Source organism: Corvus hawaiiensis, chromosome 24 (genome assembly GCF_020740725.1).
Source record: "Corvus hawaiiensis isolate bCorHaw1 chromosome 24, bCorHaw1.pri.cur, whole genome shotgun sequence".
NCBI classification, from domain to species: Eukaryota; Metazoa; Chordata; class Aves; order Passeriformes; family Corvidae; genus Corvus; species Corvus hawaiiensis.
The window spans coordinates 9,958,075-9,981,362 of record NC_063236.1 but is presented as its reverse complement, the minus strand read 5'-3'; the positions used below and the strand labels follow the sequence as shown (position 1 = coordinate 9,981,362).

The 23,288-nt window shown below is 52.6% G+C and overlaps 4 protein-coding genes across 9 annotated transcripts in view; 2 read left to right on the top strand and 2 right to left on the bottom strand.

The window, feature by feature from the left end:
• CR1 (complement C3b/C4b receptor 1 (Knops blood group)) overlaps positions 1-3,867 on the bottom strand; it is a 59,732-nt gene extending 55,865 nt beyond the window's left edge. The window contains exons 1-6 of the mRNA XM_048328348.1: positions 3,726-3,867; positions 2,866-3,011; positions 2,192-2,383; positions 1,518-1,617; positions 900-985; positions 291-503 (exon numbers count right to left, since the gene is read on the bottom strand). Coding sequence (XP_048184305.1) covers positions 291-503; positions 900-985; positions 1,518-1,617; positions 2,192-2,383; positions 2,866-2,953 — 679 coding nt within the window. The 5' untranslated portion in view covers positions 2,954-3,011; positions 3,726-3,867. The remainder of the gene's footprint in view (positions 1-290; positions 504-899; positions 986-1,517; positions 1,618-2,191; positions 2,384-2,865; positions 3,012-3,725) is intronic.
• A 750-nt stretch (positions 3,868-4,617) lies between these two features.
• PFKFB2 (6-phosphofructo-2-kinase/fructose-2,6-biphosphatase 2) lies at positions 4,618-18,052 on the bottom strand. Of its 6 annotated transcripts, none has more exons than XM_048328472.1 (16): positions 17,973-18,052; positions 16,395-16,520; positions 16,209-16,305; positions 15,781-15,847; positions 15,569-15,643; positions 15,397-15,453; positions 14,816-14,940; positions 14,104-14,311; positions 13,781-13,927; positions 13,108-13,212; positions 12,350-12,479; positions 11,306-11,368; positions 10,711-10,784; positions 9,224-9,415; positions 8,622-8,684; positions 4,618-7,803 (listed from the first exon to the last, which is right to left on the bottom strand). In XM_048328472.1, exons 2-15 carry the CDS (start codon positions 16,504-16,506, stop codon positions 8,658-8,660), a joined length of 1,479 nt encoding a protein of 492 aa, XP_048184429.1. In that variant the 5' UTR covers positions 16,507-16,520; positions 17,973-18,052; the 3' UTR covers positions 4,618-7,803; positions 8,622-8,657. The 6 variants fall into 6 exon arrangements, with proteins under 6 accessions (XP_048184429.1, XP_048184426.1, XP_048184424.1 ...); XM_048328469.1 differs by lacking the exon at positions 17,973-18,052 and adding an exon at positions 17,610-17,671; XM_048328467.1 differs by lacking the exon at positions 17,973-18,052 and adding an exon at positions 17,156-17,368.
• Positions 17,856-21,633, top strand: YOD1 (YOD1 deubiquitinase). Its single transcript, XM_048328481.1, has 2 exons — positions 17,856-18,076; positions 18,681-21,633. Exons 1-2 carry the CDS (start codon positions 17,869-17,871, stop codon positions 19,385-19,387), a joined length of 915 nt encoding a protein of 304 aa, XP_048184438.1. The 5' UTR covers positions 17,856-17,868; the 3' UTR covers positions 19,388-21,633.
• LOC125338116 (polymeric immunoglobulin receptor-like) overlaps positions 18,359-23,288 on the top strand; it is a 27,657-nt gene continuing 22,727 nt past the window's right edge. The window contains exon 1 of the mRNA XM_048328464.1: positions 18,359-18,522. The gene's annotated coding sequence lies outside the window, so the exon portion shown is untranslated. The remainder of the gene's footprint in view (positions 18,523-23,288) is intronic.

Here is a 23,288-nt window from a genome sequence, read left to right as displayed (position 1 = left end):
CAGGGGGAAGGGAGCAGCAGGTACCCCAGCAGGTCTGGGAATTCTTTGCAGGTGTTCTGTGAGATGGATCACCTGCCCTGTGAGCACAGTAAAATCCCAGTCCCACGTCCCTGCTGACGCGGTGACCGTGAGGGGAGACCCTAATTCCTGTCACAGCTACCAAACTCAGAGGGTCCCATCTGCAATGGGTGATTCAACTGCAGCAGGACGAAGCAGAGGAGGTTCCAAGGGCGGAAACAGCAGAGCAGGAGCAGTGCAGGGGCTGGTGCTGGGACGTGGGAGCAGCTCACCTTTGCATTCCGGAGCTGGGCCACTCCACACACCATTCAGGTTATCCCTGGTTGTGCAGAAAATCGAGGCCTCTCCCACCAGGGAGAAAGATCTCTGCCCCCTCCTGGGGCTGTGGCACCGGTAGGTGACAGATTCCCCGTACACAAAATCATCCTTGTCGATCCCACTGTGCTGCCCATTCTCTATCTCTGGAGGGGGTGCACAGGGAATCGCTGTGGAAGGAGGGAAGATGAGCATGGAAAGGGAGAAGAAGAGAAAAAAATTTAATTCATTTCAAACCAAAGATCTGGCCAGAAAAAAGTGGAAACAGGGGGTGGCAGAAGGGTCAGAAATCAAGGGCAGGTCTTGAGGAGCTGCACACCAGCCCCAAGCTCGGACTGGGCACCGAGGGGGTTTGGGATATCCTGGGCTCAAAAGCAGCTGCATCACTTCCAGAGAGTGAATGAACATTTCTGCAGGAAGGGAAGCACAGATTAAAAATATCTTTCCGGGCTCCACCGTGCACTGAGACACCAAAATCCTCACCAGAGCAACACAATAGCTTCTTTATCCAGCCCCAGTCACATCCCAGATACTGAAAGAATAGATAATTAAGGCACTCTGCTTACCCTGACAGGTGGGGATATCTCTGTTCCATGTAAGAATCCCGTTTCTAACCACACATTCAATCTCAGAGTGTCCAATCAGTCTGTACCTGCGTGAGACAGGAGACAGGGAATTTCTCCACAAACTCACTCCTGAAGTGTTACCCATGACATCACCACCAGGAAGGTTTGGGCTCCTTTGTCAGAATTCCAGCAGATCAGAAATTGGCCAGCAGCGTCATTTTCTCGAGGACACGCTGCCTTTTGACAAAAGCATTTTTTAAATTTAAAAAAAAAGGACACATTCCTAAGGAAAAGCATCTACTTTATCAACTGCTCACAGCTCTGAGCTCAGTATTCATGTCTTTCCTTCAAAAAGACACTGAAACTTTGGGAATGGTTTGGAAAGAGCCAGGAGGGTGAACCTGAGTTTGGGAAGAACTGCCTCAAAGCAGGAGATTAAGACACTCACAGCCAGTCTTAAAGCTCCCAAAGGAAAGCTTAAAAGGTATTTCAGTCAGGGTCTGCAATTACCTCCATGGGGGAGGCTCTGACAGCACAGGCTGTCCTCTTGAGGGGGAAAACTTGGGGGAAAATGGCTGGAGGGGAAGAAGCCCTGTGGCCCAGGTGCTCCTGGCTTACCCAGTGTTGCAGCTGAAGTTCACTTTGGAGCCAAAAGCAAAGCTTTCGGCCAGGACCAGTCTGCCGTTGGCCGGCTCCCCCGGGTAGGTGCACGCCTTGGCTGGGGACAACAGGGCTCCAGTCAGCTCCCAGCTCAGCTTCTTGGCAGGAAAGCCAAAGACTCCCCCAGTTCTGAGCCAGGGGATGGATCAGAGACCTCCAGATCTTCCCTCCAACCCAAAGTTATTCCATGATTCACGATGCTGGCCGGGCCTGCCTCGTGAGCTGCTGCCTCTGGGGTTTGCAGTGACCCGCGACAGCACCTCTTCCCAGCTAAAGGTCAAGTGCTTTGTTAGACCCAAGAGTTCAAAATGCCTGAGCAGAAGGACATGCTTTGAGTCCGCAGTGAAGCACAGCCAGCACCAGAGCTGATTGCAGCTCCTGCCATCACCGCCAGCACCCCGAGGAACAAACCCGGTGCTTTCCATCAGGTCACTCATTGTCACCATCCCAGGGCTCCCTTTGGATCCTGCTCCAACCAAAGGAGCTGACAGCATCAGCAGACAAGAAGAAAAGCCACAGAACCACAGAACGGTTTGGCTTGGAAGGGACCTTAAAGCTCATCTTGTCCAACCCAAGGGCAGGGACCCCTCCCGCGGGAGCAGGGACACCAAGCCCACCCAAACCACACTCACCTATGCAGATGTCACTTGGCCCACTCCACATGCCGTTTGCTCCACAGATCAGGATGTTTCCAGTGCGAGCATTTCTCACAAAGCCCGGCCGGCAGACGAATTCCATCCTGTAGCCGTAGGGGAACAGATGAATGCCCTGGAACTGCTCCTTGGGCTCTGCCGACGGGGAGCGTGGCGGGGCAGGGCAGCGACCTGCGGACACGGACCCCATCAGACACGTGCAGGGGGGTTCCAGGCTGGATTCACTCTGGAGGTCCAGGGGAGGACCCTCAGTGGCCCACAGACTCCTCAAAGCCAGAAGCAAAGAGGAGAAGTGCAGCCTGTGGCTGGGGATGGCTGTGGCTGGCAGGGATCGGGAGGAGCTTCACCCCTCCAGTCCCGCTCCTCACACCTCACCCAGCAGATTCGAGGGCTGGACACAAAATACAGATTAAGCATTTCTTCTCCCTATTTAGTATAGATTATTGCACTTTTTCAGCTGAAATAGTTTTGTATCTGCTTCCCACAGAAAGGGAAAAAAGGGCAAAGGAAGATGGATTCTGATCACAGAGATTTACAGCATCCTTGAAAGGCAAAGGCAATGAGGAAAAGAGAAGGATCCAAGTCTTGTAAAGCCCTGGAGAAGGTTTTCCTTCAGGGGACCTTCGTTTATCCTGATGGACTCATTCACTTACTGTGGACAGTCACAATGAGAGCGGCAGTGAGGAGTGACCCAAGGACAGCAGCACAATTCCTCTGCCTCCTCAGCTCCAGGGCTGACATGTTTATTCCTGCCTGGAGATCCCACAGATGTTACCACATTCTTTTCCTGGGCCAACGTCTGTGAAGACAGCAGAAGGGTATTTAGGGGTATTTATACTCAGGGCAAGCACAGCTCATCTGCCCAGGTCTCATTTCTCCACCCCTGAGCACTTCCTACAGTCCCAGGAGGGGAGCAGGAGCAGGAGCAGGAGCAGGAGGTGAATTTCTTTTCTGGAAACTTAGGGGTAAAACACTTTAGTAATAAATCTCTTGGAAGTAAATTCCTAGTCAGATGAAATCCTGCTGGAGTCACCAGTTCAGTCCCCTAACAATGAATTACCCTGAGGGAGAGAGAGGCATCTAAGCAAAAAGTTCCATCAGTTCTGTGCAAACAGTATTACCTGAGTCAAGCAGTAAAGCTGACAAATCAAACCAAATTGCTTTACAAAATGGAATTTAAGGGCAATTTGCACTCACCTGGCACCCCTAGGGATCAGTAAGAGCCCTCTCTGTGTTATCCAGGGACATCATGAGCCCGAACCCTCCCAAAGCTCTGAAAGCTCCACGTGCCTGCTTTCCTCCTGGAAATGAGGGTCCCCCTCACTGCTCCCTGCCCTAAACCCAACACTCCCCATGGCTGTTTCACTCCTCTGCCTTTCTTCCGACCCTTGTCACACCTCCTGGTTTAATCTGGTTTCATTTACTGCCCTTCGTGCCTGCTGGAGTCGCACAGAAGCTCCAACCCAGGTCCCAAGAGCAGCACTCGGAGCTGCAGGGCTGGGAATTGTCTTACCTGGAGCTGTGGAGGCAGCAGATGGAGAGCCCCGGCGTGTCCAGCACTTGCAGGATGAAACAGGGACTGCTCTCCTCCAGCCCCTCGGGCTCCAGCCCCAGCCAAAGGAGGAGTTTGGAAACGCCCACACGCTCAGATATGGCCCCATGGCGAGAAGCTCCAATTCTGCAGAAAGCAGAGCTGGCCCGTTGACCCATAAATCATTAACTCCTCCCGAGCAAGAAAGAAGGAGTTTATTCCACCCACAGAGCAAAACTCTACAAAACCGAGTGCAACCCAGGCAGATGTTGAAATTGTTTGGTTTTCACGTGTGGAGGTGCCAAGTCTTTGAGATAATCCTCGCTGAGCTGCTCCACTGGGCAGCACCAGCACAGGGAGCTCGGGCACACTGTGGGGTGTCCTCAGCAGAGCTGCTTCACCCCAGGGCATGCCACCAAGAGTTCATCCCCTCTGACCTCAGAACCCCTTGGCCAGCATGCAAAAAGGGGTTTCTTCAGCCAGCTCCACTTAATCCCATTAAAGCAGCAGCAGCTGGAGCTCAGCAGCACCAGAGGTCCCTGGGAGCATCACTTGGAGCTGAACACTGGAGAGGTCCAGAAGGGTTTGGTTGGAAGGGACCTTAAAGCTCAGTTCCATGGAAACCCTGGAATTCTGAACTCTAGAAGCTCCAATAAAAACATCCTTAAAACTGAGGAGAGAAGGGGAACAGCAGTAGGGTTTGAGATTCGCCCTTTTTGACTCCAATTCCCAAACCCAGGGACAGCTGCCCACCCCTGCAGCCCCTCTTCCTCTAAGCACATCCCAGAGACTCCCCGAATTCCCCACCACCTCAGGAAACCAGCACCTGGTGGAGAGTTAGAGCAAACAATGGAAAAGAACAGAGGAAATGATCTGCATTTTTTTAAGTCTCTTTATTGTAAATAAACACTGACAGATATTTATGCTCAAGTGCACAGAGCACACAACACACAGCACAAGCTGACAGACACTGCAGCGTTTTAAACCTAAAAAAAAACAATCAGAAGGCAGCAGAGCAGCAAAGTTAACAAGCAGCTGGGCAAGACCCCTGTCACCAAACCCTACAGACAGAGCTGCAGCCTGTGACCAGCGCCCAGGAGCAGGGGCACAGCAGGGGTGGCACCGGCAGCGGTCACCCAGAGCCCTTCAGAGGGGCACGGGGTGAGGCCTGGGGACAGCCCCCAGGGCAGGTGGCTGCTGGATGTGCTGGTGAAGGTGCCTCTCCTCCCTCAGCAGCTCCTCAGCCCCTTGGCACCCGGGCCAGGCTCTTCCCTGTCACCCAGCCGAGCTGCCGGGAAGGGGACACCCGGCAGAGGTGACAGCTCTGAGGTCACAGCCAGTGCACACAGATCAGCCAGCCAGGCTGGGTTTAACTCTTTTGCCCCATTTTCCAGATTTTCCCACCACTGGCAGCAGAGAGGGAGCAGTTTCAGCCCAAGTGCTCCTTTCTCTCTGCAGTGACACAGAGGGACAGGTCCCACTGAAGGTGACAGCAGCCACCACCACCTTTGCTGCTGGGCACAGAGGGCCAGAGAGTCAGGGGGTCACAGAAACCCCCAACCGTGGGGAAATGCTCAGGAAGGTGCCAGGCCCACATCCACACCTCCAAACCCACCTCCACCTGCCCAGCCCACGCCACTGATGCCACTGACAGCACGAGCTGCTGCTGAGCCTGCTCCACCAAAAACATCTCAAAAACCCCATTGTGCAACGTTTGTTTATTCTGGGGTGTTTGCCCACACAGTGCCAAGGAAATCAGGTGGTTTCAAGGAAATCCCTGGCACAGGGAGCTGCCAGGAGACGCCCGCTGGCAGCACCCCAGCCCTGCACCCCAGCCCTGCACCTCGGAGGGCTCAGCAGGACCCTCAGGGCAATGATCTGCTCCCAAATCTGCTGCTGCTCTGCTCCAGACACGTTTGCTTTAAACCACAAAGCTTTTCAAGGCTAAAATGCAGGAGGAAAAAGCTTTAATCAAAGCACTGAGGCACAAACCCTGCAGAGAAGGACGAAATTCCATCCCACAGCCGAAAAAGGGACCCACTCCATGGGAATAAGGGACCCCCAGCCACTGACCCAAACTGCAAAACACCTGATTTTCAGCAGTGATAAAAAAAAGTCACGACCACCAACACATCAACAGCGACATTCACGAATCCCGGCAGGTAAAGATAGAGATTTTTGTCTCCTTACAATCATTTACTGCTCAGTGATATGAACATAATGAACTCTTCAGCGAGCCACCCCAGCATTTTGTGCGTAAACATCCTACAGTACGTTTTCCACTCCTTTTTTCCACAGAGCAGGAGGGGTTTGGTAGGAGCAGCCGGCCTGACAAGGACGGGGTTGTGCATTCAGAGCATTTTGGAGTGTGACAGCAAGCACTGCCATGGACAGGCTCTAAATCTCTTCCTTCAACATTTAATCTTTTTTTTTTTTTTCCTGGTTGATTTCTAAGCATAAAAACATTTAAAAGTCAAAACCAGACAGCTGCACCCTGGGGGGGAAAGCCAGAGGAGGAAAATTTAAAAAATTCAATTTCTCACCACCAAATTTCACCCCTCTGTGGCACAACTGCTTTAGATCAACACATTCTTCTGCTCCTCTGAAATCCTGAGGGGTCAGGATTAGTGCCTCGGTCCTATCTCAGTTTTATCAAATTACAGCTCTGGGAGTGTTTAAAACAACCAAATTCGAGCTCAAAATGCCCAGGTAAGCCTTGAACTCTGGGGTTGCTGAGCTCCTCCACAGCCAGGGCACAGTTTCCCTGCTGTGGGTATATCCAATGTTAATTCCCACATTTAAAATGAGCAACTTCTGGGGCCCAGAACTGCTCAGAGAAATCCTGGAGTCACCTGGGAACAGCAGGTCCAGAACAGCCTCCTGCTCTGCACCCAAATGTTCCTTTCTTCACCCAACCTGAGGGCCCTGCCCTTATTGCAAGAACAGCTGGAGTGGGGTGAAATGGAGTTTGGCAAAGTGCAAGTCAAGACTTGTGGGAGAGAACTGAAAATTTGGGGTTTTAAGGGATTTAAGGAAAGGACCGAAGTCAGACACAGCCACACGGAGCTGCAGCACCTGTGCCCTAAACTCTAAAACAGCTTAAAACTATGAAAGGCAGCATTGGGAACATTCACAGCTTATTCATAGGCAAGTTAAAAGCTTGTTGAGGGTCTAAAATTTGGTGTATTAAAAAGAAAACTGGTAAAAACCTTGTGCTGCCTGCAAACCCTGCCCAGGAGCACTGCTGGTCCCAGCCACGCTCCCGTTTTCTGGGGTAAGGGATAAAACATCCCCAAAATGCAGGAAAAATGAGCGAGAGGATGAAGTTTAGGTGGGGATGAGAAGCTAAAATAGGGTTTGAGGTGGGATTTAAAGCACTGGGAGCTTCCAGAGAGGGACAGGAGGGTTTATTGCCATCTGTCCCTCACAGGAGGCACCCCGGGGGATGGATGTGCTGACCTGGCAAGTGCAGGGTGTTACATCCAAGCAAAAGCCTCCCCAGGGCAAAGGAAGTGGCTCAGATTGGGGGATTCACACCAGCACTCACGGAGGGAAAGTCAAACTCTACCTGGAGCTCCCTGGACGGCTGAACAACAGAAAAAATTGTGTTTGAACTTGGAAATAACTTGGAAATGGTAATGGAGGAATAAAAGCTCGGGGATTTGGCCTGGAAATGCCTCTTCCAAAGAAAAGCTGCCTCAGTGAGTAAGAACATGATTATTTTGTCCTCCCACTGAGGTTAATTTTGGCACCTGGCCAGGAGGAAAGACGTGGGACACCATTTCAACACCCGGGAATGCGTTGGCTCACGAGCGTTAAAAGCAGCTTGGAAAAATCTCCACAATAAATATTCTCCAGCCTCGTGGACAGACATTGGAGAGAAAAGACACAGACAGGCTCTAAAAACACAGTTCAAGGCGAGTACTGGCTGAGGTGGCTCGTGGCTCACTGTGCTCCAGGGATGCTCCTGTCCCAGCTGCCGGGCTCCTCCCGGCCGTGGAATTCCCAGCCGGATCCCAGGTGAAAGCAGGGACCCCTACACAGCTAAAGTGGCCATTCTCTGCAGAGAAAAGAGAAATAGGAGAGGGTAAAGCAGGAGACAGCTCAGCTCAGCACACTGAGAGGTGAGTTCCAGCTCCACGGAATTGCTCCACACGGCAGCAACCACCTGAGGATTTCCTTCATCACTTCCATCCGAGCACACAAAGACCCATTTGGCTCTTTACATCACCCTTCAACCTCCTGCCAAGCCCCCCTGAAGGGTTCTCCCATTGCAGCCTGAGCCCACACAAGCTCAGAGTGGTGGAGAAGCTCAGGAGTCAGGAGGCAGGTTGGTTACTTGGGGTTGCTCCTTTTTATTTACCTTCTCCATGGGAAATCACACTTCCAGAGCCACCTAAGAACCCTCACAGTGACCATCTTGCATATGAACCACAGTAAATACTCAGAGTTTTGATAAAACTCCCTCCTCTGCCTCACTCAGGGCCCAAGAGACAGCAGGAACACACTCAGACAGTGGACGTGAATGACAGACCCACGATCCAGTGGCCCCTGCAAAATCCCTGTGAGCAGCAACACCACCACACCTTGTCCTGGGCACAGCTGGGACCCTGCCCTGCTCAGCCCCAGCGTGGAGCCATCCCATGTCCTGATCCAGGGATGGAGCAAGCTGGGCTTCAAACACACTTCAGCAGCAGCCAGCACAAGCACGAGCACCAGTAAGCCCAGTAGGAGCCCCTGGATCAGCGGGCTCAGCCCCCACTGAGGCCCCCCAGTCTCAGGTTTTATCCAGCAGAAGATTTCTTCTGCTCCATGAGTTTCTCTTTGCCCAGAGTGGTTTCCATGCAACACGAATCAAGAGAAATCCGACTTACTAACCCCAAAGAGAGCACCCAAAGCTGCTTGCAGTGGTACTCAGAGGCATGCATTTCCCACTGGAGGCTGCAAAGGAAACAGAGAAGCACAGCAGGGCTCAAAGTGCATCTTAAAGGAGATTGAAATAGGAAAAGCAGCAAAGCAAATGAGGGAAGGAGTGAAGCAGCCCCAAAATTTCATGTCAGCCCAGGGCAGGTTTGTGTGGCAGCAGGAGGTGATACAAGGCAGGGACATCACTTGGCTGCAGTAAAAAACTGGGACAAAGAGGGTGTTTGTAACTTTTCCAGTCAGGTTTTAGCCCAGAAGCAAAATCCTACCCAGAATTAACCCCCCTGCCAAAACCCCGTGGCACTGGTGGAAACCTGCCTGTGTGGAGCCTGATTCTGAAAGAGACTGGCACCAGAATTCCAGTTGAACGGGGGGGATTTTTCTGTTTTGGGCTGGTTTCACGGGGTTTTTTTGGCTGGGGTTCTTTCCTTAATCCAATCCAGGATGGATGATCTCCACGCAGAAACAGAGACTCTGCTCAAGATCCTGGGCACGGGCTGGATTTCAGAGAGGACCACGGGGGATAGTGGGGAGGGGGAGCAGAGGGAAGGTACCACCTGGACAGGGACTTCCAGCTGTGGCTGCTCAGCCCCTTCTCGAGCTTCCAGGCATGGCAGAGGCCCCAGCAGGTTGAGGGGTTTGCTGCCCAGGCTGTGGTGCCGCGGGCGCTTTACGCTGTCGGCGCTGGCCCGCGGGGTAAAGCTGTTCCTCCTCATCCTCACAGGGCTCTGCCTGCTGGGGAGGGCGTGCTGATCCCACACAGAGGGAATCACCAGGGATGAAAAGGGGGAACCACAGTTTAAAGCCACGTCACACAGCTCCAGCATCCCTCCCGGAACGTCCCCGCATCGGGCTGCGCCTTCCCCAGCTCTGCACCGGCTTGGGAAGCAACTTAATCCACCTTGGAGACAACTGGGAAGTGCTTTTTCAGCAGTTTTACTTCCCTTTGGGATCCTTGTTTTGCTTAGGTGGCTCTGTTTGGGTTTGGTTTGGGGTTTTCTATTTTGTTTCCTATTTTTTTTTTTCCCTCTGCACGATCCATTGAGGGGGGGAAAAAACCAAACAAATAGAAAACTCTCCCTTCTTCCTCTTTCTGCCCCAAAGCAGTCGTGTTACCCCAGCAAAGCAAAGAACAGAAACAGCCTCCAAGTGGGCAGCAATGATTTCCATGCAGGGATCACAGAGAAGTTGGAAAAGTGATAAATCCCAGGGCTGTTTGGGTTGGAAGGACCTTTAAACATCACCCAATCCAACCCCATGCTGGAAACCACGAGAATCCACACAAATCACACCCAATATCCTCAGTTTGGCATTTGACAGCTCCACAAACCCTCCAGCCACAGCTGCAGGCTCCCAGTTTCCCCAGTCCCTCGGCACAAAAGAATAACCAGATCCCAGCCCAAGAGCTCTTCATAAAATACAACAAAAAGCCTAAATGTACCAAAAACACCTAAAACCAGGTGCATTCAGACTTCCTGTGAGCCAGCAGAGCAGAGCTGGTTTGTGCTCTCTAATTGGGGGCGTTAATTAGAGGCAATCACTGAGGCTTTCCCTGGCAGTCTCTTTGCAAAACAGGGTTTGCAAAAGCAGGGACCTCAAATCTCAGCAACTTGCCCGGGTTTAGCACGGGGTTACAAGGTGGATGGTCAACAGCTATTTAAATAATGGCAGAGAGAGGATTCCAGAAAGAGAAAACTCATCGAGACAAGGAGAAAAATCCACCTTAACCCTTTTGCCAGGTCCTTTTGGAATGATCAGTAAGCATCGACAACAAGCACTGCCCTGAAAACAGAGAACGAGACCTGGAGTTTAAAATCTACGTCCGAAACTTGCCTGCTCTGCTTCCTACAACAGCTCTGAAAAACATTCACCCCCCTGGCCTGGGAAGCACTGATTCAGCCTACAATTAATTCTGCTTTTGGGGGTTATTTCTGAAGAGAATCCTTCTGCTCACTGAAAGCCACCAGCAGTTCTCGGTGTTTAACAGGGTTTGTGACTTATTTTGGAGAAGGGACAGAGCCAGAGGTGTAGCAGCAAAACTTACTGAGTTCAGGGAGGGTTTGTCCCGGTGGGTGTTCACTGCTTCCACATTCAGGGTAATTGTCTCCACTTTACAGCCTTCACCAAAGAGAAAGGGAATTTTATTTAAGCAATTTATTTAAAAAACAGCACAGAAAGTGAACAGGAATACATTTATGATTTTACTTATAAAATACAACACAGCTCATAAACGCACAGTTCACCCTACAAACAGAATTTCTCACTTCACTTTGTGGCTTTAAGCGTGAGAGCACAGCCCTAGGTTATTTGGGCTGCACAGGAAAGCCACTTTTAGCTGCCTGCAGCCCAAGCTTGGAGGCACAGCCTTCCTTACTCACAGGGAAAATCCAATTGTTTACAGGAGAGGCCAGGGCAGAACACCCTGCACCTCCACATCTGCTCCCCCAACACCCCCAACCCTCCAGAACCCTTTTCTATGTTAACCTTTTACACGTTAGCCAGGAAATAACCTGTTTATGTGTCACCAGAAGCTCTTATAGCATGGCCAGGTGCTGCCACACGTGGACACAAACCTGCCCATCACATCCCACACACAAACCGGGCCAGAAATTAAGAATTAAAAGAAAGCAGCCATTTACCGTAGGCAACAGGTGTGAGCTTGAGAATGGTGTGGAGGGGGCAGCGCAGGTAGGGCAGCTCATCTGGGACAGAGAAAGGTGTTATGGGGTCACCTGTGATGCCACAGCCCCCCTGTCCCTCCCCAGCCCCACAGCAGCAGGGATGTCCCTGCCCATCACAGAGGGGTTGGACTAAACCCTCTGAAGGGTCCCTTCAACCCAAAGCATTCTAGGATTGCACAGAAATTGTTCTGGGGACGAGAGCCTGTGGATGGCACCCAGCCATTCAGCCAGGGCAGCAGTGAGCCGCAGAAAATCAAAATACAGGAGCTGGAAGGGAGAGTGGAGCCCACTGATTGCAGCCAGCCTGGAGGGCAGCTGGCTCAGGGCTCCCCAGCACTTGGCAGGGCTGGGTTAAGGGTTGGACTCAACCCTCTAAAAGGGCTTTTCCAACTCAAACAATTCCGTAATTCCTGCCAGAGGAAACCTCTCCAGTGGCACACGGCTGGGAAAGCACCGCAGCAACAGCTGCCACGGGCCCACGGGAGATTCATTCAGAACTGCATTAAAAAGTTCACAAAGTTTGTTAGAAGTTTATGAACTTCACTGGAAGTTTTATTAAGCTCTAGTGCCACTCACTGGAGCTTGCAGCAGACTGGAGCCTTCCAGTCTGTGCAAGAAATCAGCATTTCCCTGGGACAGAGCACTCCTGCCAGCCCTTCTGGGCCACTGAGGCTCTTTAATTCATCAGAAAACCTTTTCTTTACATTAAAAACCAGTCCCCTACACACTCTGCAAGTGCTGCTGCTGCTGAAAACAGATCCAGAAACAGCATTGGAGCAGAAAAGCAGCAGCACATTTGTGTTTGACCCTCAGGGAGCTCCTTGCGCTGCTGCAGCGCAATGGTTAAAGCGTTGCTGAAACGTTTCCTTCCCTCCTTTTTTAAGCAGCTCCTCCCTTGTTAAAAAAAACCCCAAGCAGTCATTACAAGCCTCCCTCCCAAAAACCCTGTGAGGGGAAGGAGGGAGAGGAGCCAGCCCCAGCACCATCCCTGTATTTTTGTACCTGCACTCTTGTCAAGAAAATAAGCCAGGAGGCACCTCATAACTGCCTGGTGGGAGATAACAAGGACGTTGCCTTGCCTTTCCAGCTCCATAATTACCGGCTCCAGGCGCTGGACTAAGTCCTGGTAGGACTGGAAAACCAAACAGGAACTTGTCAAGGGGTTGTGTAAACACGGGGTTAAAGCAGAAGTGGCAATTAGCAGCGTCACATCCAGGGAAATATCAGTTAAAGTAGCAAAATGAGGAGGCTATGGCTGATGTGGTAAAAACAGTAAAACACCCAAAAATAAAACCCACAGCAGAAGGTGAAATGCACTGTCAGAACCCTCAGACCGTGGGAGGGATCGGATTACTGGTAACTCAATGAGTAGAGTCAGAAAAAAACCCAAATAAAATAGTAAATGATTCATTTAAACAGGTTGTGAAGTAAACCCAGAAATGACTCCAGGCCACACCCACGGTAATTTCATTTCCCAGATGGTTTCTCAATGACAATTCAGGCCTGGGGTGCAGAACCCCCTCGGTGTCTGAGGGCAGCATCCAGCAAGTGGCCAAATTAATGGACTGAAAAGCATATCTGCACACCACAGCGAGGGAAATCAATAAGCATTTCCCCCAAAAGGGAATTGGGGATCCTAATGTTTTCAGTTTCTCATACAAATGGCAGAAAAAGTTAAACTGAGTCAAGTCTCTCAATCCCACACGTAAATGTTTGTTTCACTGCACTCTGTATTATTGTATTTTCTTTAGGGTCCTCACCTCCCCTCCAGGATAACGATAAAGGTACTTCTCCTGATCCCTCATGGCAAACTCATCTGGGTACTTGGCTTCGATTTCTGCGTAGGTCATTTCTTCACAGACCCCCTGAGGGAAGGAAAACTGGTTACCACAAACCTTATTTCATCAGAGGGCCAACACCACAACAGGGAGGGAAGGAAAAGCAAGAAGCTGAGACCAGGGATCCCTTTATGGCATGGAAATTTTAGGTGTCGCATCTGACCCAGCCCTGCCCCCAGTGTGGGTACCAGGGTGGTTTGAAGAGGCTGGGCTTTGGTTTTGTCTCAAAACCTGTGTTTGCCAGGGATGAAAAATGAGCCCTCACTTCCCCAGCAACCACCCTGCAATTTCCTGAGAGAATCAGAGTGGAAGCAGCAACCTTTGCCCAGCCAGGAGGGTGTGACAGATGTCTGGGATGTTCAGTGTTATCCTCCTCCTCCACACCAGCTGGACTGTGCCCAGCAAGGCCTGGCAGCTCTGAACACTCTCAGCCCTGTACCAAACCACCCCAAACCTCATCATGACGGCTGACGTCCGTGATACAAGAACATGGCTATAAACCAACAGAAAACAGCCAATTTTATGGTGATTAACTTGGCTTTAAACACTATTCCCACCTAGAAAAGCCGAGGGTTTTAAGCAGCCTTTCACTCACAGCATCGATCTCGTTGAGGATCTTCCACTGCTCGTACAGCACCCCCAGGGACTCGGCCGTCTGGATCGTCCTCTTCAGCTGGCTCGTCCACACCTTCAGATCCACGATCTCCTGCTCCTCGATGAACTTCTTCAGCGCTTGGGAAAACTGGGGAGAAAAGCTCCGGGGAGGTTAGGAGGGGGCAGGGGGAGCCGCAGCTGCTCAGAGCATCGTTCGGGGCCGTGGTGGTCGCGGCAGGATCCGGCTGCGGGGGGGACGCGGAGCCCGGCGCTGCCCCGGCTCACACGGCACAGACCCAGCCCCGGGGGCTGCCGGGCACGTACCTGCTTCCCTCGGGCTGACAGACCAGAGTCCCCACCAATCTTGCCAACAAGGTTATATTCACTCTCACCGTGTCGGCAGAGGTAGATGGTGCGTGGCTGGACATGAATGTTCATTAGGTAATAGACGATTTTACTCTGGATGTAATCCTGGACTCTGTTGACCAGGAACCGCTGGCCCACATTGATCACTTTAATGAAGGAAAGATCTCTGGAGTCAACATAAAATAAGAACACCCACACGACTGGTTTTAAAAACGAGGCACGAGCACCTGCGGGTGTCACCCAGCTATTCCTCTGCCCCTGGCTGCTCCAGCAGGCAGGACGGGCTCTGAACTGCTGTGCTTAAAAATCCTTCCCTGGGAGCATGGGCAGGCCCTGGCACAGGGTGCCCAGAGAAGCTGTGGCTGCCCCTGGATCCCTGGAAGTGCCCAAGGCTGGGCTGGAAGGGGCTTGGAGCAGCCTGGGACAGTGGCAGGTGTCCCTGCCCACGGCTTTTAGAGATGGGCTTTTAGATCCCTTCCAACCCAAGCTATTCTGTGCTCACACTGCAGCACACAGAGAAAAATCCCTTCAAATCAAATCACTTGGGACCTGTGATTCACCTTCACACAGTCACACCTGCGGAGAGCAGAGGTGCTGGAGCATCCTGAGCCCCAGACAGCAAAGCAGCTCCAGTGCCCCAGGACAAAGTGTACCTCGGGGATTTGCTTACTTGTCATTAGCATCGGGGTCCAGAGGCTGGTAGGTGACCTTGTAGCACTCGATCCTCTTCAGGAAGTCGTCCATCACGTTCTCCCGGTGCCTCTCTGGATAGTCGGGGCTGGAAACTTTCACCTCCTGCCCAACAGACAGCGGCGCTTTGTGAGAGTTAAGCAAACTCAAGTGGGAACAAAAGCAGCGATGAATAACATTATTCCCCCCTTCTGAAACAAATCCACATTGTTTAACGCTGCCTTGAGGAAAAACCTGCTCCTGGAGAGGACACAAAGGGCGACTCTTAAGGCACTGAAGTGCTTGGCCCTGACAGACACAGCTGGCTCCAAGCTCTGCCCTCCCTCCCTCGCCAGGACAGCGCTTCAAGGTCACACATTCCCCGGCTCCATTTGATTTCCACATTCTCACATAACGGCATCTCTGGCTTTTAATAAACCTGCAAATCCCAGCTGCTTATTCCCCAGGTGAAACGTGAGAGGGAGGCGTTTGCAGAGATCCCCGAGAGCTCCCGGAGCCTGTGACCTTGCACCAGGCGCCCGAGTTCCCACGGCAGCCGAGCCTGGGAAGAGCAGCACGCACCAGGATATTGGCAGCAATGACCTCTGGATCATCACAGACAGACTCCACGAAAAACACCTACGGAGAAGGCAGGGAAGCACATTTCAGAGTCAAAACTCGAGAGCTCCTGCCCCAGGGAGCTGCAATGCCCTTGGCACAGCGACTACAAATTAAACACACAACTAAGCACTACCTTGAAAGCATTTTCCTTAGCAAAATTTAAGATCAGGTCCCGTCGCTCCCGAGTCGTGTTGGTCGCGTCAAACACCTGGCAGAAGATGAGGAAGGAGCACAGAGCAAGTTTGGCTTAAGACTTTTAAACCAGCCCCAAATCAGGTCCCCAAACACCCCGGGCAGCTTTGAACTGCCCCTGTGTAGAACTGTTTTTAGTGCAGAGGATCTTACAGCTATTTGCCCGCACTCCTCCAAGAGATAAGACTTCACATCTTCCAGGGCCACCAAGGCGCAGCGTCTGCAGGACAGAAATAGGGATGCTCACAGCTGACGGAAAGCATTCCCACAGCAAAGCTCCTGAGCCAGCAGGGAGGGATTCAAACACCTCCCTCCCACCCCTGCACCTTCCTAAGAGCCTCAGAGATCTTAGGGCACCTCTATCTCTAACCTGCTCTGTGACCTGACACTCGCAGCCCCTGAGCTTTGTGCCAGCCCCAAACTCCCACGCCCATCCCTGGCAGGATCCCTGCACAGGCTGTGCTCTTCCCTCCTGCTGCCACAGGCACTCAGCGACTCTGTGCTCCTCAGACACGCAGCCTGCCAAGACCCGAGTGCCCCCAGCCCACCCTGGACCGACTCAGCCCCTGACAGGGACTCACTTGCGGATTTCCATGGCCTCTTTGTTGTCGTGCCTGAAGAAGTCGTAGGACTTGTAGGACTTCACCGCCTCGCGCCGATACACCCCTAAATTAAACACTTTGCACACGAGAGAGGAGGGCGTGAGGCCACGGCCCTGACAGGTGTCACAGCACAGGGCAGGGATGTCCCCACACACACCCCCCCACCTTTGGTGGGCACACCGATCCAGTTGAGATAGCGGGTGAGCTTTTTGGACATGTAGGTCTTGCCCCGCGCGGGCAGCCCGATCATCACGATCAGCGTCGGGGAGTTGGTCATGTAGGAAGCCCATGCTGCAAAAAAAGAAATACAAACACCCCAAAACAGCATCAGTGGCACTGCAGAGCAGAAAGCGAGACCCAGGCCAGCGTCACCGCATCTCCCGGTGGATAAAGCACCTCCGTGCATCCCACAACGGGCTCGCGTTGAGTCCGTGCCGTTAATGAGCTGCTGTGACCACTCTGTGGTCTCCCAGGCGTTGCTAACGAGGCGGACGGGCAGCACCGCTGCTTAATGGGGCTTTTAGCGTTAGAAGCATTTACCGCCCGGGCAGGAGCCGTCAAGGGCGAACGAAAGATGTTTTTAACAAAACGATCACGTTCTCTCAGCAAACAGCCGGAGAAAGCTCCGAAAACGCCCGCGGAGAGGCAGATTTGGGGGGAAAAGCACGGGATGGGGATGGATGCAGCAGCCGGGAGGTTGGAGGCGGGCGGGACAGCGTAACCCCAGGGAGGGAACAGCCAGGGCAGGCAGCAGGACCGGCATCCCCGCCCGGAGCGCGTCCCGCGCGGGATGGACGCGGCTCCGGGGCAAACGCGCGCTTCTCCCCGCGCCGCCCGATCCCCCCGCCGCTACCGACTTCATTTAAGGACACGAAACGCGCATCCTGCCCCGCATCATCCACCCCCCCGGGGCCGCCGTTACTCACAGCACTGCTTCTCGCCGGCCCTGCCCCGCGGAGCCCCGGCGCAGCCCCGCGGCGCCGCCGCCGACATGGCTGCGCGCCGCCGCTCCGCGCCTCGCCGCATGCAAATCGCATGCAAATCGCATGCAAATGCAGGGGGGGAGGTCGCAGCCGGCGGAGCGGGGACGGACACCGGGCCCCGGGCCCCGCACGCGCGGGAAAAGGGGCGCGGCGGGGCGGGAGGGCGGGCGCGCGTCAGGCGCGCGGGGGCGCGCGCTACATGCAAATGAACCGGGCGGCGGTGGGCGGGGCGAGAGGGGGACCGGGGATGAGAGGGGAGCGGAGCTCGCGCCTCCATGCAAATTCAGGCGGGCTATGCAAATGAGATGGGCGGGGCTCGACGGGGAAGGGAGGGGACCGGAGCCCGCCCCGGCAGCTCGCGTTATGCAAAGGACTGGCAGGGGGTGTCCGGTCGTACGCAAATTAGACGGGCGGTATCCCCTTCTTTATGCAAATCAGACGCCCGGCGTGCTGTACGAACGGCGCGGGCGCGGGGGCCCGGCTCTATGCAAATGAGGCCATGCAAATGAACCGGCGCCGCGCGCGCTCCGCCCCCCGCCCCGGGCCGCGCTCTGATTGGCCGCGCGCCGCGGTGACGCCGCGTGCTCTCGCGAGAGCGGGGCGGGCGCGGGCCGGAAGCGGAAGCGGCGGCGGGCGGCGCGGCGGCGGCCCCGAGGATGCTGCGGCTGCGCTGCAAGGCCCGGAGCGGCTCGCACGCGCTGCCGGGGCTGTCGCCGCACTCCCGCCTCCGCGACATGCAGGCCGCGCTCGCCGCGCTCACCGGCGTGCCCGCGCCCGCACAGCGCCTCCTGCACGGCTTCCCGCCGCGCAGCCTCGACCTCAGCGACGGCGAGCGGCGGCTCGGCGAGCTCGGCATCCACTCGGGTGAGGGCCCGGCGCGGGGAGGGGGAGGGCGGGGGGCGGCGCTTTGCGGGCTCTGCTGCCCCGCCGGCTGCTGTTACGTTAATTAAAGAGGCCGTGGCACACACGCCCCTCGTCAGCCGGCGGTCGGGCCGGTTTCTGGTCCCGGGGGAGGCGTCACCGCCCGGCTCGGCGGCGCTTCCTGTTCGCTGCGAGTGCCGGTGGTGCTTTGGCCGCGTCTCGGGGCTCCGGAGGCAGAAGCGAGCGGGGCTGGAGGGGACAGGGACGGCGCCGCGCCAGGTGAGTCCCGCGGGGCCGTTGTGGTGCCAGCGGCTGTTGGCTGGGGCTGTATCCCAGCAGGATACCGAGATGGGGGAAACGGGAGGAGCTGTCAGAGGCCGGGTTGGACGGGGTTTGGAACACCCTGGGGTACTGGAAGGTGTCCCTTCGCGTGGCAGGGGTGGGACTGGGTGATGTTTAAGACCCCGAGCCATTCCATGATTCCATGATTGTCCTCTGTGATCCTCAGCAGTGACAGCACAGCCGTGTTGTTGTGTTGTAGGAGCAGCAGCAGCTTTTAAGTACCCGCTTTATGTCCCTCTCACCTCTCTCTCCTCCTTTCTGGCAGGCGACACTCTCATAGTCGAAGAGGACACATCCAAACCCGAGCCCGACTCGCCTGTGGTCACCAAAAAAACAATGTCCCACCCTGTCAGGGAAGCTGTGCCTGTGCTGGCCAGGAGGGTTGTGCCAGCAGACAATTCCTGCCTGTTCACCAGCGTGTCCTACGTGGTGGAGGGCGGCGTGTACGACCCCGGCTGCGCCCCCGAGATGCGCAGCCTCATCGCCCAGATCGTGGCCAGCGACCCCGAGTCCTACTGCGAGGCCGTCCTGGGCAAAACCAACAGGGAATACTGTGACTGGATCAGGAGGGAGGAGACCTGGGGAGGAGCCATCGAAGTGTCCATCCTGTCCAAGTTCTACCAGTGCGAGATCTGCGTGGTGGACACGCAGACCGTGCGCATCGACCGCTTCGGGGAGGACGCCGGCTACGCCAAGCGCGTGCTGCTCATCTACGACGGCATCCACTACGACCCCCTGGAGCGCCGCGTCCCCGCCTCGGACATTCCCCCCCAGACCATCTTCTCCACCAGCGATGACGTGGTGCTGGCACAAGCCCTGGAGCTGGCGGACGAGGCCAGGAGGAAGAGGCAGTTCACGGATGTGAATCACTTCACCCTGCGCTGCATGGTGTGCCAGAAGGGACTCACGGGGCAGCTGGAGGCCAGGGAGCACGCCAAGGAGACTGGACACACCAACTTCGGGGAGGTGTGAGCTCAGCATGAGGAGGGTGCCATCGACTACCTCACCGCTCCGGAATCAAATTCTGGAGTCCCAGATAAGCTGTTTGTAATCATAAAATTCCGTTCACAGAGCTTGAAAAGCGAATTAACTTAATGGTGGCCAACGCACAGGTTTGGGAATAGGGGACTGGGAGTAGGGATGCTAAGGGATGGCACTTGAGCTGGTGGTGGACAGTGGCAGCCACACCTTGAGTTCATAACCTGCTCTGTGTGTGTGTGTGTGTGTGTGTGTGATCTGAGCAGACAGACACAACCAGGCTTGTCCAACCCACCTCTGAGGTGCTGAATGAATGTCTCTGGACGATTTCAGGGTAATTCAGGGGATGCAAGGCTTTGGGACACACACACATCAGCACCACTTACACTGGGAATTAGGCTCTGCACACAGGAGCAGCTCTCAGAGGGGAAACTGCTCGTGTGGTGCATGATTTGTAATGGAAAGATCAAGTACAATAGCAAAATACAATTTGTAGTGGAAAGAGGATCTCTGAGCTGCCCTGTACCATCAGGAATAGACTGTGTAGTTTGTGTGGAGACAACTTTAGGGAGAGAAATGGCCTCTAAGCTTTAAGGTAGCCTTTAAATTAATGAGTAGATGGATAAGTGTTGAATAAAACTTATTAATCCTCCGTAGGTAGTTTTTAGTTGCTTGAAAAATAACTCTCAACCCCCTGGTGTTTACACTGCATCAGAGCATAGGCATGTTTCCTGGAGTACTTGGGATTCTTCTTCATAAGAGCATTGGAAATTCCTGCAAGAGGGAAGTGAGTAGTTAGGGAAGTGACTTAATTTGCATCTGTTAAATACATTGAATACTTTACTTGAGTAGAGCCAATCACGGCCATGGTGTCACTAAGCTGTTCCAGTTTCCAAATACTGTAAATGAGCACTTTAAGGTTGAGTTCTCACTCTTTGCTGGTAAAAAGTTTTGCCCTCTGAAGGCCAGAGCCAGAAGGGAGGCTTGAAATTTCATCTGCTTTCTGCCTTAATGTGTTTGATTTGTCACCGGTGACTGTGGAGTAGCGAGACTTTCATTGTGATAATGAAGGGTGCAGCTGAATATTCAGAACAAAATAAGCTGGGTGAAGTGCCCCACTCCTTGGACTGTTCAGAATCAGGGAAAATGAAATTGGTTTAATGGGATATCTTACCTCACAGTGGGGCTGTGAAGCTTAACAGCAAGTGCTTTCGAGGGCTTTTAAAAGGTGCTGTAAAGGTGCATATTACTGAAGGGGATTTATGGGGTGTTTTTTTTTTTCTTTGAAATGCCTGCAACACATCCTTGTTTCTTGAATTTTAAAATATCCTTTGCCTGCCATTCTTGTGTTACTGTTTTGAGTGACCTTCCTTGCACTTTTAGAAGGGGGAGCAAGAACGAGCATCTTCGGACTGAGGCAGAAATAAACCCCCTTTCCACGTGGAACCTAAAATCCAGTTTGAAAGGCCTCTGTTTCCTAAGGCACCTGATCAAACCGGTGCAGCAACACCACCTTTTCTGCAAAAATCACATTTCAGGTTCTCAGCGGAGGCTCCCACTTGGATCTTGAAATGCAGAAGGGTTTTACTGAAGAAGGAACATAATTACATAAGTGCTTTGCTGAATTAAGGCATGAATAATTAAACAGAAAGCCTAGAATCGCCAAGAGCACTATGGACCAGGTTTGTTTTTAATTCAGTATTAAAATACACATGAGCACTGTTGGGAGTTTCCTATAGAAAGCCATTTAGCTTCCAGTGTTAAACCCCGCTCTGCTTTTAGCCTCTCATTAGGAAAAGAAGATAAAAACCCCCAAAACCCAGCATTAAACCCAGCCCTGTAGAAGCTGACGCTTAAAAACCTCCAGAAATACCTGACAGTTCAAAGGAACTTGAAGATTACACTGTGTTATAACTACTTGAGCTGAAGTACTGGCTAGGAATGAGACCAAGAGACTGTCGAGCCCCAGGTGTGCTCTCGGCTTTCCCAGGGAAGCAGGGACGTGCCTGGGACAAGGAGCTGATCCTCACCCTTTGCCATCTGTCACATGGACACAATACCTACCTCAGAGAGGTGCACAAGGTGTCTTTGAAACACAAGTGGAAGATCCATATTTATTGTCTGCCTTGACTTTGGGGAGCAACCCTTAGATTTTAGCTTTGTGTCCTGGATGGATTTCTCAAAGTGTGTAAAACCCTTTTTTTTTTTTTTTTTTTTGGTATTTCTCAGTTGCAGTATTTGAAAAAAAAAAAAAAAGAGCTTTATTTAATCCAGAGTGTTGAGCTTTGCTGGATCATGTTTGCATTGGGAATCTGCTAGCAGAGAATCAGTTCCGTTGGAGGGAGGCGCGTCACTATCACTGCTTGGATGTTTTCTTCTGTTGCCTAGAAAATAAAATCTCTTTGGTTAAAAAAAAAAAAAATACCTGTAATTTGTGGTTGTAAAAGAACAAGTCATCTTTGGCACTGACTGTGAGAAAAACTTCTCCTTGTTCTCCTAAACTTTCCCAAACAAAAAGTATCTACATTGTTTAAAATGTAAAGTCTGGATAGATTTAAATTACAACTCCTTTTCTTTTTACAGATTATTCTTAGGGGTGGTTTTTTTAGTACTTTTTAACCAGGATTTTCCTGCCCTTAATGACACAGTCAGGGAATTATCACAAAAATGACATCCTTTAGTGGTGGGATGAATTCTGAATATCAGAATGGGACAAGATGAGCTTCAAGGTCCTTTCCAACCCAAACCATTCTGGGATTCTACGAAATATGACACCTGAGATATCAGGACTGTAAAGAGAGTTTTACATCCCTGCAGAATCTATTATGCATTGAAATATATAAATCATTAAACAGACTTTATTAATATTTGGGTCCAGTGTTACAAAGATCTACTCCGTGGATGCAATAGACTGAAAGACCAGTCTGGGGAGAAAATCAGTAGTAACTGGAATTTCTGAAGGACAAACCTAATTCCTAAGTTCTGGGTGAATCCTATCAAAAGAGCAGTTTCTGGGGAGAGCACTGAGGAAAGGAACATCTTGTTCCACGGTACATCTAAAATCAGCACCTTTCCCTGAGCACAGGCCCAGCAGGGGCCACTTGTGACAGGTTGGGGACAGTCCCCTGTAGCCATCCTGCTCTCCTGGAGACTTGGAGAACATCCCAGCACTGGAACTGGGATCTGTTCTGGGGCAACCAACTCCCTGTGAAACTGAAACCTCTCTGACCCCGCAGTGCTGCCTCTTTGCCCTTCTCCACGTGGGAGGGGACAGGGCTGAGTGAAGAGAGAGCAGAAGTTCTGTGCTGCTGTGCCCCGTGCTGGGGGAGCTTCTGAGAAATCAGACCGACACACGAGTGCTGAATCATCTGTGTTTGGCTGATTTCACTGCAGAACCCGCCCATGGGCCAGCCCTGGGAACCTCTCCCTGGCAAGGAAACTCTCCAGAAGAGGAACTAAAAGTAGTCAGCTTGCTGTTTTGAAAATTGCTGCTGCCACACAATTAAATGTCTGCCTGCATTTTACATCAAACTGCATCCAGCTCTAAGACTGCCGTCAGGCTTGCTCTGAAAAAAAATCCTTCAAGTTGGGTGAAATCACTCCTGCTGTTTCACCTGTCTGAGCACCAGATGTTTCCTGGAGCAGGAATACAACAGAGGAGCTAACAAAATCAGGTTGTCCAGGATTGCAGTGCCCTTGTCTTTTATTTTTAATTAAAGTCTTGAGGAAAGTGTTGGGGAGAAGAGCTTGAGAGCTTGAGAGCTGCCTTCTCATCTCTGGTGTTAATGGTAACCAAGCTATGGGAACACCTCACGTCCCTTCTCTGGCTCTTTTCTGTAAAGCAGAGATAACAAACAGAGCTCCTTGGCCATAGGAAGGTTTAATGACTGCTGTG